The 17,082-nt window shown below is 38.3% G+C and overlaps 1 protein-coding gene across 2 annotated transcripts in view; it reads right to left on the reverse strand.

The window, feature by feature from the left end:
• Positions 1 to 17,082, reverse strand: part of ARHGAP15 (Rho GTPase activating protein 15) — a 322,242-nt gene that overhangs the window by 99,906 nt on the left and 205,254 nt on the right. For both annotated transcript variants that reach the window (XM_064717976.1, XM_064717977.1), the window contains one exon: positions 2,001 to 2,078. In XM_064717976.1, the coding sequence (XP_064574046.1) occupies positions 2,001 to 2,078 (78 nt within the window). The remainder of the gene's footprint in view (positions 1 to 2,000; positions 2,079 to 17,082) is intronic.

A 17,082-nucleotide genomic window follows, 5' to 3' on the forward strand; every position in this document is an offset into this window, starting at 1 on the left:
CACTCCTTTGTGACATAAAACACATGAATGCCCTCATTTTATCAATAAAGAATAACATAAGAAACAGTGATTATCACAACTGATAAGATGATGACATCGCTCTCCAGGGGCATTAGTTTTCTTTGAATTTCCTGTGGTCACTCAGTAGGCAGATTTTTTTGCACATGCCTTAAGTAACCAGTGCCAGACTGGCTTTAATGTACTATTAACTCCACCATTATATTTTCATTTTTCACAGTAGTATAAACCAGAAGGAAAAGGTGTCTGGTCCCTCTCTGCTGCAAAAAGCCAGCTTAGGCTTCTGTCTAGCTTTACAGTATCAGCCCATCTGTTTTAGGTGAAAACTTGAGCAGTAATGTTAACCTCAAGTATGTTAACCTTTGGATGCCACGAGACATGATAGACAGGACCATTATTTTTATGGCACAGTTTTTTCCTGAGCAAAGAGCTCAAAGGCAGTGTAGAAGGATAGAAAATCCCATTTTTGCCTATGTGTCTCCAAACAAAATACAGCTTACAGTCATTTTGAAGCCAAGGCAGGCTTCATTATCGACACACAAATACCCAACAACTATAAATTTAAGAGAACCTAAGTAATGAATCAAAACTGTGAGGCTGATTGGTAAATGATGATTTATTCAGTCTTTCTGAATTTGCTGGCATAAATACTGATTCCTCATGAACCAGAGTTCACCCTCCAGTTTCAGCTGAAGACGAGACTAATCTGGAGCAGCTGAGGAGGTGGCAAACACCTACTGATCCCCTGAAACTCTCCCTGGAGATCTAAATGGAGGCTTGAAGGTGGCAATATTTTTACATCTCTCCTATCTCTCAATTTCATGAGAATTTCTGAGTCAAAGCTCTTAGTTTATGTATAGTACCAAGCTAATTGAGGGAGTTGTTCTCCAGCAGCTATCACCCTCACACAGAATACACAATATTTAGCAGTTCTGGTAATAGTCCCCAGGTAACTTATAAAAAGAGCATAAAAAGTAGGACAAAATGTTGCAGCAGCTTCACATTTATATTTGATTCATTCAAAAGTGTGCAAGGTCTTTAATGTAATATAAGATTTGGTATTTTGCCTAATTTCTGAGAAACTTGATTCTCTTTTCTTGCTAAGTAGCATCATGAGGTTCACTATCACTGATGATATTTGCTAAGATTTTAAATGTGGGAAGAGTTAGTCTTTGGTAAGAGCGGCAAACCATTTGGAGATAAATGTATTTGTCATTCATCCTTATTAGTTCCCAATATCAGCTTTCACACCTGTAACAGGATCTGCTGATCAATGTTAGATTTCTTTAGGCCACATCAGTGAAAAGCATGCTGTTGTATTTGTGGAAATATGTTTATTATACACAGAATCTGTGGAAATATGTTCAGTAAATACATACAGGATGGTTCTTATTCTGGTTAGCAGGTCCCCAAAATATTCATCTTTCCTCTTTCATTTTCTGGGGTCAAACCTTTGTGTTTTCAAAATCAGTGGTAAATCTTCCACTGACTTTGGCAGAGCCAGTACTCCACTTTTAGTCTTTCCTTTTAAGTTCTTTTCAGCACCTTTTTCTCTTTCACTGGTTTCCTTTGGATCCCTGCTCTACTTTTGGTTTTGTTTAACTTTCAACATCCAAACAATCTGCTATTTTTCCTTTTTATCTTCTTCATTCCCCCTCACTTTGATTCCTTGGTTTCTACATATGCTTTGCTTTTTGCCACCTTATTTCACGTCTCCATTTCCTCCCGTATTTTTAGATTTGTTTGTTGTTTGTTTCTCATCTCAAGTTTAACTACTATTTTCCTCTGCTTACTCTGCTCTTTTCTCCTCTCTCCTAGCTGACATTTCCCTCTGTGCAATATCTTTCTACCTTCCCTTTCCTCTCTTTTCCAAAACAGGGCTCATCATTCTATGCCACTAATGTATAGCAGATTCTGAAATACTGTCATCTGAGACAGTTAAGTACTAAACAAAACATTACCAGGGTGGAGGAATCACTTACCCTGATTGACAACAAATCGTAACTTCTGTATTGTTGCCAGATTGCCGCTAACTCTGTATATTCCATCAACATCTAGACCTGAAAAAGAAACACATATTTCATTTTAGATCATACAAGTATTTTTCTTTCTATGTCTGTTGTCAGGAAGGCAGAAGCACGCTCACAAGCATGAAGGAGAGCAGCGCAGCGAGCGACTGAGAAATAATCCACCTGACAACAACTGAAGTGCCTCCTCGCTGATTAAAGCAGCAATGAAAAATAAAAGTGGGAGATTAACTTAAGTGAATACAAAACACCTAGCTGTAATTATCTTGTAATTCTGTCAGCAGAATACAGCTCTGCAAGGGGCTTTGAGTGTGGCAGGAGAGCGAGGGGGGATTGGCTCTGGTGCTCTCGGGAAGGGATGTTTGGGACGGGCACGGTGCCGTGCCAGCCCTGCTTCAACGTGGGATGTTTGCATCAATGGTGCCAGGAAACTCCTCTGCCTGGGCTCTGGGCTTCCAGACATGCATTTCTGAGGCTGTGACCTTTCTGGAAATAAATCACTGAGGTGCCCACCCCGGAATCATGTGAGACTCCACACAACTACCATTTCTCTACTATATTCTTCATAGTGGCTCAGGCAGGTTTGAGGATTAAATTAAATATCCCAAGCAGCATATGCCCTGGAGCTCTCTTCTTCATTGATATAGGCCATTCTTTTCAAGGACAACACGACAGTCCTTGCTTCTCCCTGCATATCCACTCAAGGTTTATCTTCTAGGTGAAACTAGATGTCATACTCCCTTTTGTGACATATTATCTCCTACAGCAAGCTCTGCTGATATGAGTGTTTAAAATAGCACTTCCAGCCCCTCTTGCATAGCTGCAGGATTTTATAGCACATGGGAACCGGTCTCCTTTTCCAGAAGAATTCACTGCGGTGCAACACTGACCCAACCTGTGTGCTTAAAAATCAAACCCACTAAAACATACATTGTCATTTCACATTTAAAACTTGCAAGTACAAAAGAAGCCAAGAGAAGCTACACAAATCAGGTTTTTTTAAAGGCTACTTATCCCTTGGAACACAAGTTTTAATTAGGTTTTGGCAAGCAGTTTCAGAGAAAGCTTTTCTCCTGGAAAACACTAATTTGTCAAACCCAAAAATTTTCAGGAAACACTCCCTGACAATGTATCTAGGGGGAATGGTTTTCCGATTTGGGGTGGGGGGAAAGGAAATCTGAGAGTATAGGTAAGAGTAAAAACAAGTGGAAAAGCTCAGAAGCCCAGCTGTGATAACAGCTGAAGAAGAAGAAGCTGAATTTTAAGTCTTTATTGACACTTGCACCATTCCTTGACACACGAGTGCCATGGCCAGTGACTCAAGTCCTTGGAGGCATTTCTCCTCCAAACTATAAATATTTGAAAAAACATACTTTTCCTTTTGATGAAGACTGACATCAAATAAAATTTCTTGTGTGCTTGCATGTTTGTTTTGTCTCTTTACAAAATACATTTCTCATTTTACGTCTATGCTACCAGGAACATTCTGATTTGGTGTGCATTAAAAAACGTATTTTAGAAATTAGTAATTATTTCTTATTCTGATTATTAATAATAATTCTGTGCTTTTCTGTGTGTTTTATTAGATAGTTTTCTACCCTGCACCTGTGGGTGTCCTGTAACATAATATTGAGAGTGATGTTTCCATTCAGGAAGATCTCCCCTTTGGATACAGAGGGATAAAGAAAAAGTTTACTTAAGAGAAATCAAAAAGGATTTAGTAATCAAGAAACCTTGGAAATTATCCATCTGCTGGATATATAACATATGAGCAAATGGACATTACTGAAATGTTTAAGTAAAGCAATTCTAACTTAAATTTGAAGAGTTTAATTCTGTTTTAGTAAGGGGAGAGTGAAAGACTAACTCCCAGCATAGGACTGTGGGACTCTTGTGGCAGAGGATTAAGAATTGCATCATGTAAATTGAAGTCTAAACCAGAAATTAAAAAGGAAAATAAATCAAACTAACAATCAGGCAATCCACCAGACAGAATGTTAACTTTTGTTTGGATCTAACTCAATTCAGTTCTTAACCTCATTGGTTATATGGAAGTGAAAACAATCCATGTCACTTTGGGTGAAATAGTCTCACATTAAGAGCATCAATTTGGAACCTGCATAAATCACCCAGATCAAGTGAAAATTAACAAGCTGTGTTGTAAATTGGTGGCTATTACATCTTGCAACATGGTCTGGAGTACACAAGAGCATTATTATTGTTAATAAATTAATTTTGGTCCAGAAATGAAGTTTGATTAGCATTTTATTTGGGCATCATACAATATGGCAGAGAAAAAAAAATAGAAAAAAAAATTCAAGCTGATTATAACATCCACGTGCCATCAACTTTCTGCTCCAAGAACTTTGAAAGTTAAGCCAAACCAAACCAATGCAAATTGGTGGATTTGGACATCCTTTTCATGACCACATTTTCTTAGCTGGATTGTTAACAACTTATTTTGGAAATCCAGTTAGGCACAAGGGAGAAAGGCAGAGAAACAGAGAGAAAAGTGTATTTCGCAGTTCTGATATCCTGATTCTGTGAACGATTTTCAAAGCAAATTCACTTTTAAGGACACCTCTGTCAAGAATAAAAACATCACTGCACCGCTGTAAGTGTTTCTTCACGGCAGGCTATAAATACTTAGGGAACAAGATGAAACAAAAGCCTTGCCCAGTTTCCTATCTGGTGCTGGAGTTTAAGTATAGTGGCAAAGAAACTCTCAGGAAAAGATATTTGTTATAATATAGTCAACTTTAGTTCACTATAGGATGACCTTCTTGTGTTTTGTAGTGGGGTTTATCGGGGAAAAAATCACTGGATTTTGCCCTAAAGGAGAACAAGTATTTTATTTGCTTTATATTCCACTCTCCAACTCTGTTTCTGTTTGTTTTAATGAGGAACCTGAGAACAGGATGGACCCACAATTAGAAATTATAGCCAAAAGCACGATAATGATTTCCACACTAAATTTTGTAATGGTATAAGAAATGTAGGAAAAGGTCTTATTCATGAACTCATCAGTTCAGCTGCCAAACTATAGCAAATTTTAACTATTTTCGTTAAAAAAAAAATACACAGGTGCTCCTGATGAGAAAGTTAAAAGGCAACTGGACTCGGACTTGGCTGAGATTCATGAGCAATAATAAAAGTTATAGTCACTCTGCACTGCACAGGAGATGTTAGAAGAATATTTATTTAAAACATTTCTTGCACTCGCTCCTATCCAAAATAGAAGCAACAATGAATGCAGGCCAGTGTCAGATCTAGGACCAGTTTGAGCTGGAATCGGGTGCTGCATCAAAATATTAACAGACAAAAGAAAATTAGAGTTTAGGTGCTATATTTATTTAAAAAAAGTTTAAAAATACTAGACTTCAATATTGATTGAGGTAGTCCAGGTGATTTATGAACTGTCTGCAGTTGAATGTTCTCAGTCACTCATTTCTGTTGCATAGAAAAAAAAATCCCTCTCCCAAATCACACTGGATTCTGTCTAATGTTAATCTCTATTTGATAATACCTTCAAACTGAACATAAAAAGAAATTCTCTATGTGCAGTGAGAAAGGGGTGGTGGTACACTGAAATTTCTCTGGGTTTTAACAAGATTTAGAATTTAAAACAGCACTAGGTAACTTCCTGCATGGAAAACCAGGGAACTTTCACAATTAATGTATCCTGAAATAGGTGTGGTCCCCAGGCCTGTTTTGTAAAAGAAACCATCGTGCTGGATTCAACAACAAAGTGAAGTACAAACTTGAAGAAAGGCATTCTTTAGTTAGTCCTTTCATTTAAAATCAGTTATGTTCAGGGCAAAACTATTGTATTTCAAAGGAGCCTATTATGCCTTCCCATAAACAGAAAGATCATACGTTTTAAAACTAAAGTATCATTATGCAATCAAGCTGTTGTATTATAAACTATTTTGTGGGCTCAGATGCCCAGGGCCATCTTTACAAATACTTAAGAGGTCATTATCAGGGTATGTTCTCCCTAAAACTATAATTCTTTCCTTGTGTTTTCATATGCATCTTACCATAAATATCTGATTTATAAACAAATTTTTTTTAAATTTTACTAAGGGCACAAAAGTGAGGCAAGAAATCATTTAAAGAAGCAGAAATTAGTGGATGCAGCAAATACATCCATGTCAAAATAATGTGATGAGAAAAACAAAAAACAACGTGCAACAGAAATCAAATTCCACAAAAGGACCAATATATGTATTCCAGTAGAAGGAAAATCATGAAGGCTAGCAAAGAATGAATCTAACACACTAAAATTTGACATTAAAATTATGTATCTGCATAGGGTGACAAAATGAACCCAGAGTTTCAGGTGAATGTTTGAGCAAAAATAACATTTTTTTTTTTTTGTCTGAAGCCATGGAAATCAGAGGTGAAAATGAAGAATACCATGAAGCAAACATGGGCTACACCCCACAAAATACAACACAAAGTGTTGCTGACATCCCTGTCCTGTGTCTTGGTGTGGCAGAGGGTGGGGTTGGATATTCCCAAAGCTCCTGGAGCAGTGCTGGGGGCTGGCTCTGCTCTGATGGGACCAAGCTGCTGTTCCAAGCACCAGAATTACCCCTTTCTTGTTCTCCTCCCAGCAGATTATCACACTTTTGAGGCTTAAAACATCCCAGCAACATCCCAGCAATATATCATTATTTAATAGGGAAACAGTTCCATCCCCTGTCCAGAGAGAGTACCTGGCCACCATGGAAATGGGTGCCACAAAAATGTCATGTTAGATATTCTATCAGAGCTTAAATGGGCCTAGGAGGTCAAAGAGTGGATGATACTGGAAGCCAATCTGAAGGACAAAAACACCACCACTGTTGTAAAAACCATCCATTTCCACTGGTGGCCACGATATGCTTGTGCCTCACATTTGGAAATGAAGCACAGAGAAATATTTGGAAATGACTGAGGCTGAAGAGTTATTCTGATATTGTAAAAGCAATAAGAGCAATGTTCTTGGAGACTGGCTAGACTGACCTCAGTCACAGACAGACTACTTAAATAATTAATTCTGGGCACTATAAACAAATAATTCATAACAAAATATCATTAATCCCAACCAGCATGGTTTCATGGAAATCAGAGGTTTGTCTAGCAAACTTGTTGCATTTTTTGATGGACCAGAATATTTAATAAGTCTGGTTGGAGAAGGCAATGGTGTTGAAATAGTGTTTGGCTTTCTGTGCCACCTTTGACTTAGTACCACATGACATTTTGATCAAAGCACTTGCATTCTATAGAATTAACAGGGCATATATTACATGGATTAAAAACTGGCTCGGTGACAGACCTCAAAATGTGGCAGTTAATGGGAGATATCAGTTAGCAGGGTCAGAACTGGCACAGCTCTCGAGAGCAGGGCTCTCATCCAGTGCCATCTAATACCTTTGTCAGAGATGGGACAATGAGAGAAAAAATTCTCTTGGCAAAATAAGCAGATGACACAAAGGTCAGGGAGATATTAAATAATGACAAGGACAGGTAAAGTTACAGAAGATCTGAGCTACTACCTTAAACAGCCACAGTCTGGCAAAATTGGGTTTAGTATGGAGGAACACAAGGTACATCCAACACTCTGGATTTAGGCTACAAAGGACTTGACGTTTACTTTAAATAAAGATTTGATCTCTGAGCTCAGTGCTGCAACAAACAGGACTAATGTAATGCCTTGGATTATAAAGGAGTACCAAAGAAGCAGGGATGAGACTGAACCTCTTCATGGGCTACAAACAGGATCTGTAGTAATGCACTGCACTTGATAGCAAAGCAAATAACGAGAAACATAAAATAAAAACTTTGTTGTTTCCTATTAAAGAGAGGACAGGGAAGTGTCTTCTTCATCTGTACATTTTATGTGATTTGAAGGTACTGGACCTCCTTCCAGCACTGCCCAGCTGCAGGACCTGTGACAGCAAGCCTGAATTCAAGGTAGCATCAAAAAGATTTTCTTTTTCCTGTGATCAGTAGAAATCCAACACTGCTTTGGAATTTAGTAAAGGCAGAGAGAGTGGGGAAAAAAAGGAGAGGGAATATTGTAGTAGTTCTTAAAAGACTATGAAACAGCTCTATTGGAGGTGTCTGACATGAGGTTTGGTGAATCTCCTTAGGAAATTAGCTGAAAAGAAATAATTCTATGTTTGACTGCAATAATATCAAGAAGATGAGGGGCATTCCTACATAAAAAGAGAATCTCATTTTTTCTTGCAGTAATAACTCCAAGATGCAATGAAAGGAGAAAAGCTTGACTAAGATCTTATTGTTTTCAAGACCCTATAGAAACTGTTTAATGGAAGCAATTAAAACACTGAATATGAGCATTACATACTGAGAATGAGTAACAAGTGAATATGATGGAGGATATACTTCATTCTGTTTCATATCACTCGATGGCAGAATTTCCACTTAGATATTTACACACAAATAAATAAGGGCAGTGAGAGTACAAAGCAAGTGTAATTTAAATGAGCACACAGTTCACTGCTACGCAGGGCTGCTGTTTAATGCCCAAATCAAGCTTGCTCTGCCTCTGTCGTCTTCTCTATTGTGCTGTGCTTTGACATTCAAGAAGTTTATGGTTTAAAAGCCCCAGGAACAACAAGACTTCCTCAGGAGGCTGCCTGTAACAAGAAACTAAACTAAGCCTTGAGCCTATTTGTTTTGAATGGAGCCGTCGAACACGCAGCGCGCTCACTGTAATTTTGCCCTTACCCCCAATATATACTTTTGCCATTCTGCTAGTCCCACTCCTTGCAGCTAAACAAAGTGACCTCATTGCTTTCCACTGTATTTTCTTTTAAACATTGGCTGGGATGATTGAGATTCAGGAATGTGGGAAAATGGATTCCCAAGCCACGTCCATCCCCTTTAATTCTGAGCTGTAATTTTTGGCTTGGCTTGAATCACAGTCATCACATTTCAGTCTGAATCTCTCTGTAAAGTGATCTTTCTTAAACATTTCTTTCACTCATCATGGGATCAGAAACAAAGCCATTCTAGTCTTTCAGCGAAACACTTACAAACGTCTTTTTACAGCGACTCACAAGAGCTGAATTTCCTTTAAAAAATGTTTGAAAAAGAGGAGGTTTTCATTGCCTGATTGTCCTCTTTGTGAATCTTGTCATCTGTATGCCATGAGCTACAGCTATTTTAATCTGTTTTTGTTTGCAATCCATTTGGTGTCCGCCCAAGAAAATGCAGGTGATTCTAATTAACTTACTGCTGAAGATGTGGAAAAATCTCAATTGTGCGACAGAGAATTATACACTTAAAACCTTCCCTCTATTATTTATAACAGCTTATTAATGAAAATGATTACATGAATACATTTACCACCTGATTCATCTTTGTTCACTTTTTAAATCAACAAGGTTTATGCTAAAGGGGAAAAAATGCCTACCAAACACAGACCTCAAGTACACACATCAGCTTGCTGGTTTAAATGGAATGGCAGTTTAAAAGGAAATAACATTGCCTTCATGCAACACAGTATAATATCTGAAATTGCCAAATGTTTGGAAGTAGCTGTTCTCTCTCTGTAACATATTAGTGTATAATTTTGGGAATGCTTATTTCTGTTTTGTTTACGTGTTTGTTTTCTCTTGTGATACCTCCTTCACCACTCCTATTCCCTTTCATTTGCTGCAGTCACTGCTTCTCACGTACGGGTTAGGAGGTCCACTCTGGCCAATCCTTAATTCATCTGAAATAAAATAACATTTCTTTGGTTTTTTCCTGCTTTATCAAGTACAATTTTTTCCATGCTAGCCAAGAGTGATCAAGGGCGGTGAGGAACTGGAATGAGATGCTCAGAGAATCTGTGGATTTCCCATCCCTGGAAATGTCCAAGGACAGACTGGATGTGGTTGAAGCAACAGGAGGGTAGAAGGTGCTCCTGCCCATGGAAAGGCTGGAATAAGATGAGTTTTAAGGTCCCTTCCAACGCAAATTATTTTATGATTTTATATTAAAATCAATGGATGTTACCTGTATTGAGAATTTTCTCTAGGTACAGCTATTCTGTTATTCCTTGCCACACTCTGATAGACTAACTTGAATGTGATGACAATATGGATAATGCTGTTTATTTTGGGAAGGATGAAAGCCTGAATAAAGGTTATCATTTTAGGAGAAGCTGACGATGGAAAAACTCATCCACTGTGTGACATGATCAGAACAGCTGGGGATGTAATGTGGAGGGTGGGGGAGAAGAGAGCCAAGGTATTTTGTATGTTCAAGAAATATATACAACATTGCCATTTCTTATATCCCAGCTGTGCCTGTTAACTTCTGGAAACATGTAGAGCTCAGCAATAAAGCATACTTGACTGATATTTACTGCAATGTGCATTATAAGACATTTTCTGTCACACATTATGTTCTGAAAGAGTTAAGTAACATGAAAAATACAGGCTCGAGATTATATCTGTCATGGATGAAAATACTACATTTATGCCTCATTGTAATCCATTCATTGGTTTATGTACCCCAGCCCTCCAGGGAGTGTCACAACTCCACATGATACTGCTGAGAGCTGTATTTTGCTTTTGGATTTCTGATTTAGCTGAAAGAAGTTTAAAAACACATGTAGCCTGACAACTCCCTATTGGCTATAGAGCCGAGGAGGGTCAAGAGCATAAACCATTCCAGAAAAAGCCAGCTGTGACTTAGGCTCACTGTAAAGATCTGCCTCTCACAGACAGTAGCAGACCAGAAATTTATGCATTTTGCTAAATCCTCCCACTTTAGCTGAACTGTGCTTCATTTGGGGATCCATCATCACCGACATCCTGCCTGTGTTTTTTGAGCACTAAAGGAAGCTGCACTTTGTGGGGGTCCAATGTTCTTTTAGGAGTGTGCAGAACTTCCAGTCAGTCCACTGACACCACCAGTAGGAACTGTGGTAAAAGCTAAGGGACAGCTACAATTCTCCAAACATCCCTTGCTCTCAATGCTGATTTTAAAGAGAATTTAGTGCACAGTAGGGACCAATCTTTTCCCCCCTCTTTCACAATAGTGAGAGATTAAATTAGACCTCAGCAGTGTCACCTCCCCATCCTGACTAGTGCTGTTTCTTGTTGGACTCTGAACAGTTGGAAGATCTTCCAACTGTGGGCTAACAAAACCTTCAACCAAAATGGGTAAGGATTGCATTTTCTAGGCTGCAGCACCTTCAATCAAAAGGGGTAAGGACTGCATTTTCTAGTCTGCTGCACCTTTGCGTGGCAAAGATATTCTTCATTCATTTTTTCTCTTTTTAATGGTAATGACTGGGATAGAAGTTTAAGGTGGAATAAGGATATTTAGGAAGCAAATCGAAAGTCACAGAACTGCTTATTTCATAACTTTTTGGTTTTAGAGATAGCTAAAAGCAGGGAGTCCAGATAGGCCAAACACTCTTTGTAACAGACCCATTACTTGATGACCTGACACTGTGCTCTGTCCAGCCTCAGATGTCTCAAGGTTATCTCTGTTATCTCCAGGATCAGGCCCTATTCAACTTTCCATCCTCCAGCTTCTGAGCATCACTGGGGAGGGATGCCAAGGCAGAGTTTAACTGTTACAGTTCAACAGCAGCTAAAAAATATCAGTGGGGCACTTGATATCAGCACTTGTTTTGTTGCATAGCACAGAAGGCTGGGTTAGAAATCAAACCTGTTTGGGGACAAGAAACACAGAGGTTCTGAGTTTCTAACAGAGGAATGTGCAGAACCCTGCTCTAAAATCTCAGCTGGGGCTCTAATGTGCAGTTGGTAGTGGGGTCTTTGTTATTCACATTGTATTGTAGGCATCTATCTTTGTGTTTGGTTTTTATCTTCAAGAGGGAGTAAACATTTAAAAAGTAGATTCTTTAGTCTAAGGCACTCTATCAGACACCTTTGGGTGTTGCAGGAAAACCCAGAGGCTCTCCTGGAAGATAAGTATTCACACAGCTCTCCAACACCAGCTCAGTGAATTCTTAGCATTGCATATCTGCCCGACATATAAATGTGATAACACAAAGGTGTGTGTGCATGGGCACACGGAGATAACTTCTGCTTTAACAGACTCTTTCTCAGTGTGCTCTGCTCACACTTCAAGACCCTGGGATTCCACTGCCACCTTCTTTAGTGTGATAAATCTCTGTCTAAGAAGTGAGTAAAACTTTCTTGTTTTTGCGAAATTCATATTTAGTGTTATGAAACAGTGACATTAAGCAGTACTACGGGAAACAACAGAGACATTAATTTTAATATGACACAAACCTATTGTTCTTACATATTTTTCCACTTTAGTTTGCCATCTTAGCTGCAAGACTCTGCAGCTATATATATAGATTATTTTTCCTGTCATTACTGTGTTTTCTGTCCCCAAACAGGTTCAAGTAACTTAAAAACGTTTTTTTCCCTCCATTTAATTTGGTAAAAATCTAATCACCAAAGCAACGCTCAGCAAAAGGTGTAGTCAAGGTGTGTGCAGAAAAAACAAAACTCATTAACTGGATTACAAAGAGTGATAAGTACCAAAACTTAAGAGACTGGTGCATCCCTCATTACTTTGGCAGAAGCAGCTTCATATTTTCCATGCCATGGTTTGACATGCATTCCAGGATAGACTACACCAAAATAGCACAAAACTTGTAATGAATTGCTCAGGGACTCCTCAAAAAAAAAGTTTTTTTAAGTATAGTCTGAAAAGGAACAAATTGCTTTCTGCTTTGAAATATGCAAATAATAAAAAAAAAACACTCCATGAAATACAAATTATATAAATAAATAAAACATAGCTGAGACATGCAAGAAATACATAAAAATACTGACTTCTGATAAGAAAACAACCCTAGTTGCTGGCAATAAAATGCACTGGATATCTGTTAGCTGAATTTTGGGTGAAGTAAATGCATAAATATGAATATCATTTGATATTTTCATGGAAGATAATTATTTTGTAATTTAAAGCTACAGGAAGAAATTTGATTTGAATCGTTGTCTTTGTGTCTTAAAGCTGACTGTGGCATGGAATGATGTAAGGAAGGTAGAAATCCAATCTCATCCCTTTTACCAGGGCTCACATAGGCCCTCTGGTATTTCTGAAGGCTTGGAAAGATGAAGTTGGCATAAAGTGCTTTCCATATCTAATTTCCTTCTTTGGTGAAAATTCCAGTAATTATTAATGACATTTACTCTACAGACATCCAAGGCAGTTGTAGGGTTTCTAACAGAAACCTCTTGCTCTAAGCTGTGGCCTTTGTGTTTTTAATGTAGGGCATATCAGAACACAAAAATGCAACTGAGACAGAGATAATAAAAGGCACCATTGTGAACCCTTCATAGTGTGCAAATTCAGATATTTTTCAGGCATCCACATCATGAGAGTTTGAAAAGTACTAAAAAATATCATGTCTTTGCAGCCACTGCTGTGAGGACAATCCTGCAGTTTACAGATCAGGGCATTAAATAAAATGTTTTGTAGCTGCTCTGGTTTAGTGTCAAAGTAGGAAAACCTGCCTGCATAAATAGCACCCTTCCAGAACCTTCCACCTCTTTGTTTGGATTCAAGTCTGGCTTGCAATTTGTTTGGGCTGGAGAGTTTGAATGGTTTTGTTTTCAGTGGTTAGAGGGGATGCTCCGCTTGTTCAAAGTCAAGTTTACAGTCTAAGTGAAAGCAATTTTCAATAGTAGAGGATGTATCTTATCTCTCTACTAAGGTTTATTAAAAATATGTAGCACCTGATAATTTAACACCGAATGAGTGGCTGCTAAATTTCCCCCTCTCTTTGTCCCTCTGTCTCACACACACAAACACAGGAATGCTTCTCGCCTGCCAAGCTATGTGCCAAGATTTTGTTCACTTTAATCTCAATCATATGAGCTAGAGAGCCATGAAACAAAGTTCCTACCAAGTATGCTGACAGATTTTTAGTTCTCGTGGCTCCACAGGGCATCACTACAAGCACATGAAGGAACTTTTCTTATTAAAGGTTTCTGAGCTGATCCGTTTTTCCATTTAAGTCAACATGAGCAGTATCACCATGAGGAACTCAACACTTGCTAACTGATACCATACACTCATCAAAATTATTTCATTTCTGAGTAAACAAAAAGCTGTGGCACCTCCAGCAGCATTGTGTGGTTACTGCTGGCACGGGGAAGGCATTTGGTGGCAGCTGCTTTGGTGTGCTATGTCACATAACACCGTGGCAGCTCAGGACTGACAAATCAAAGCATATGGTTTCAAATATTGGGGGGAATTTTTCCTGGGGAGGTGAAGAAAAGAGGCATGGAACAATCTCTTTCTGCCTTTTGGGGGACTTTCTTATCTTCTGAGTGAAGACATTTCAGAGGTATCACCCTACCCTTGGTTTGGAGGAGTCCATGGTGATTTTAAGAGCCACAGTACCACCTGTTAATAGCCCATAATCTTGGCAATTAAACAAGTTCCTGTCTTTTGTTTTAAAATCTTGAACTAAAATCTGGGTATTTAGAATTTTTTTTTTCAAATAGATAAAGCTGAAAGCCCTGAAACAACAAAACTCTGACCCATTTCTTTAACTGAAAGGCACAGCAATTGACCACAGAATAGATCTATTCAGGTCCCTCAAGTCTCCATCTGTTTTGGTGGACAGGCTTATATTAATAAAGCAGGAATTACAGGAAGAAATAATATACATTTCAAAGCAGAATAAGTATGAGAAAGGAGTTACTGATTGCAATATCTTTTTCCCAAAAATTTCAGTTATTTGAAAGGCATCACCTCCTACACCACAAAAGGTGCATGAAGGAACCACAAGGAGGGAGCTGGAGGATCCAAGAGGTCTGTTGTGTTATGAAACAAAGTGCTCACACATTTTGCTCTCATTTACATCTATGCCATTCCTCCCAAACCATTGTTTGAGTGAAGACAAAAAAAGCTGGTTTGCTATAAAATTACATCCATGATCTGTGCGGATCCTGATCATAATGCAACAACCTGCTGAGCCAACAGACAACTGGAGATCTTTGAAAAACTTGTTAGTTCCTTGGGGGTTATCATGCAGTAGCCAATTTAGGGACAATTCTGTTACCAGATTGCTAGTAATGTCAGCTTCATAATTTCAGGGGAGTAAAACAAGCTGAAGAAATCTTCTCTTAAAGAAGTGAAAGCCTTCACATAAAGCCTCCTTTTTAATCTGTCCTCCCCCTTTGCCCTCTGCCTTCCTTCTGAAGCTCTCTGTTGGTACAATTTCTTTCACTTAGGTATCAATCCCATTAGACTGTGGTATTATATGATTAAAACATTGATGTAACACAAGCTGCTACAGCAAATAATTGAAGTAATAAAATACAACTGCAGTTATTTGCTCTCTTGAATTGCAGGCAGAAAAAAAAATGAGACGAGTTTTTTTTTAAACTGACCCCGCAGTGTGGCATATGGACAGTAAAATTTCTTTTTTAGTCTGTTTTCTTTTATTGCTGTAAAACTTTTTTGAAAAAATTATAGTGTAGTTGTAGTAGCTTTTTTTTTTTCCTCCCATAGGAAAAGTGATTAGTTTGCATTGTGGAATTATGTTTTCATAACATTTAAAAAAAATACGACTTTCTATTTAAGCAGAGAGATATTGAAAGGATCTGAAATTACACCTCTTTTCCTTTTAAAGGAACTTAATGGACTTAACTTCTATTTTTGTGCGTGTTTGTGTGTGAGTGAACATCTCTTCTAGGCCAAGATTCATTTTGTCAAGTGTTAGCCCAAAGTGTTCTATTAATGGCTGAACTGCAAAGTCTGACTAAAAGGGGTTTGCAGTGGAAATCCTGCCAGCTCCTAGTCTGTGATGGCATGTGTACTGTACCAGGGCATGGTGCCTCACAGCCTCAGCTTATTCAGGGGGAAAAGAGAGGAGTTTTGTGCCTCTCTTTTTACCTTTTTCATGGCTGGGAGGTGAATACCCTCATGTGTCAGCTTCCCTGAATCTGCCTTTGACCAGGGAGTGAGTCAGGACCTTCATTCCCTCCTTGGCACAGGGCAAGCAACACACACACACACAGAGTCAGCTGGCTTTAAATTTCTCTGGACTTTTTTGTTTCAGTGCATGCAAGTGTCAGCTCACTGATTTACAAAGTGTATTAACATTATTTTAATATCTAGAAAACGTTGTTTGATTCTTTTTTATTTCGTAGGTTAAGTGGTTTGTTTTATTTATTATGCCTATTGAACGGGGTTTTATGGAAAATTCGGAAGACAAAATGCCCTGTTTCCTTCTGCATGTTCACAAATAGATATATTATACAATGCTAGAAAAAGGCAAAAGGCCAAACTCATCTCTGGTGTAATTCCAGTAAAAGCAATAAAATTACACAAGGCATGAATTTGGCCCAGGCATTGTAAATGTTACTCTGGTGAACACTGAGTGTCTGCTTGTTGTTACTGGCACGGCTTAAAATACAAATCCCCCCTCTTTTTCATAGAAACTCATACATTCCTCTGGAACAGATTAATCAATGAACCAGGTATCAGGTAACTATGACAAAGACAACAACTGGCTCAAATACCTGCCTGTTTTATGGCTTTTTTCCTCTTCTAACCAACTTAGAATCTCTTCTTTCAAATTTTTAAATAATTATATATTTATTCTCTTTTGTGCCTTGTCATTACAAGGCTTTTATTTCTTTTTTCTTTTTTTTTTATTTTCTTTTTTGTCTGTTGTCTCCTTTTCTCTAATTTGTCTTGTATGCCCTTCCGTGATGTTTCCTGTTGACACTTCTTGATATTTTTTTCTAGCTCAGAATGTGGCTTTCTAGCAGACACAGAGGCCCCAGAGTGAATACCCTTCAGAGCCAACTCTGACTTGGACCTTGCACAACACTATTAACTGGCTCTTACTCTAAGAAAGGTGGCTATAGTGGGATTGCCTGAGCCTGAAGACAGAAATGGCTGAGGAAATCTTGCCAATGTGTTTGCACTAAATTCAACCGCTCCTAATTTCTACTCAGAAGAAGAGTTTATTAAAAAACAAAATAATAATAACTGTAATAAAGCACCAAACATTTTA

This window comes from Zonotrichia leucophrys, chromosome 7, assembly GCF_028769735.1.
Source record: "Zonotrichia leucophrys gambelii isolate GWCS_2022_RI chromosome 7, RI_Zleu_2.0, whole genome shotgun sequence".
NCBI classification, from domain to species: domain Eukaryota; kingdom Metazoa; phylum Chordata; class Aves; order Passeriformes; family Passerellidae; genus Zonotrichia; species Zonotrichia leucophrys.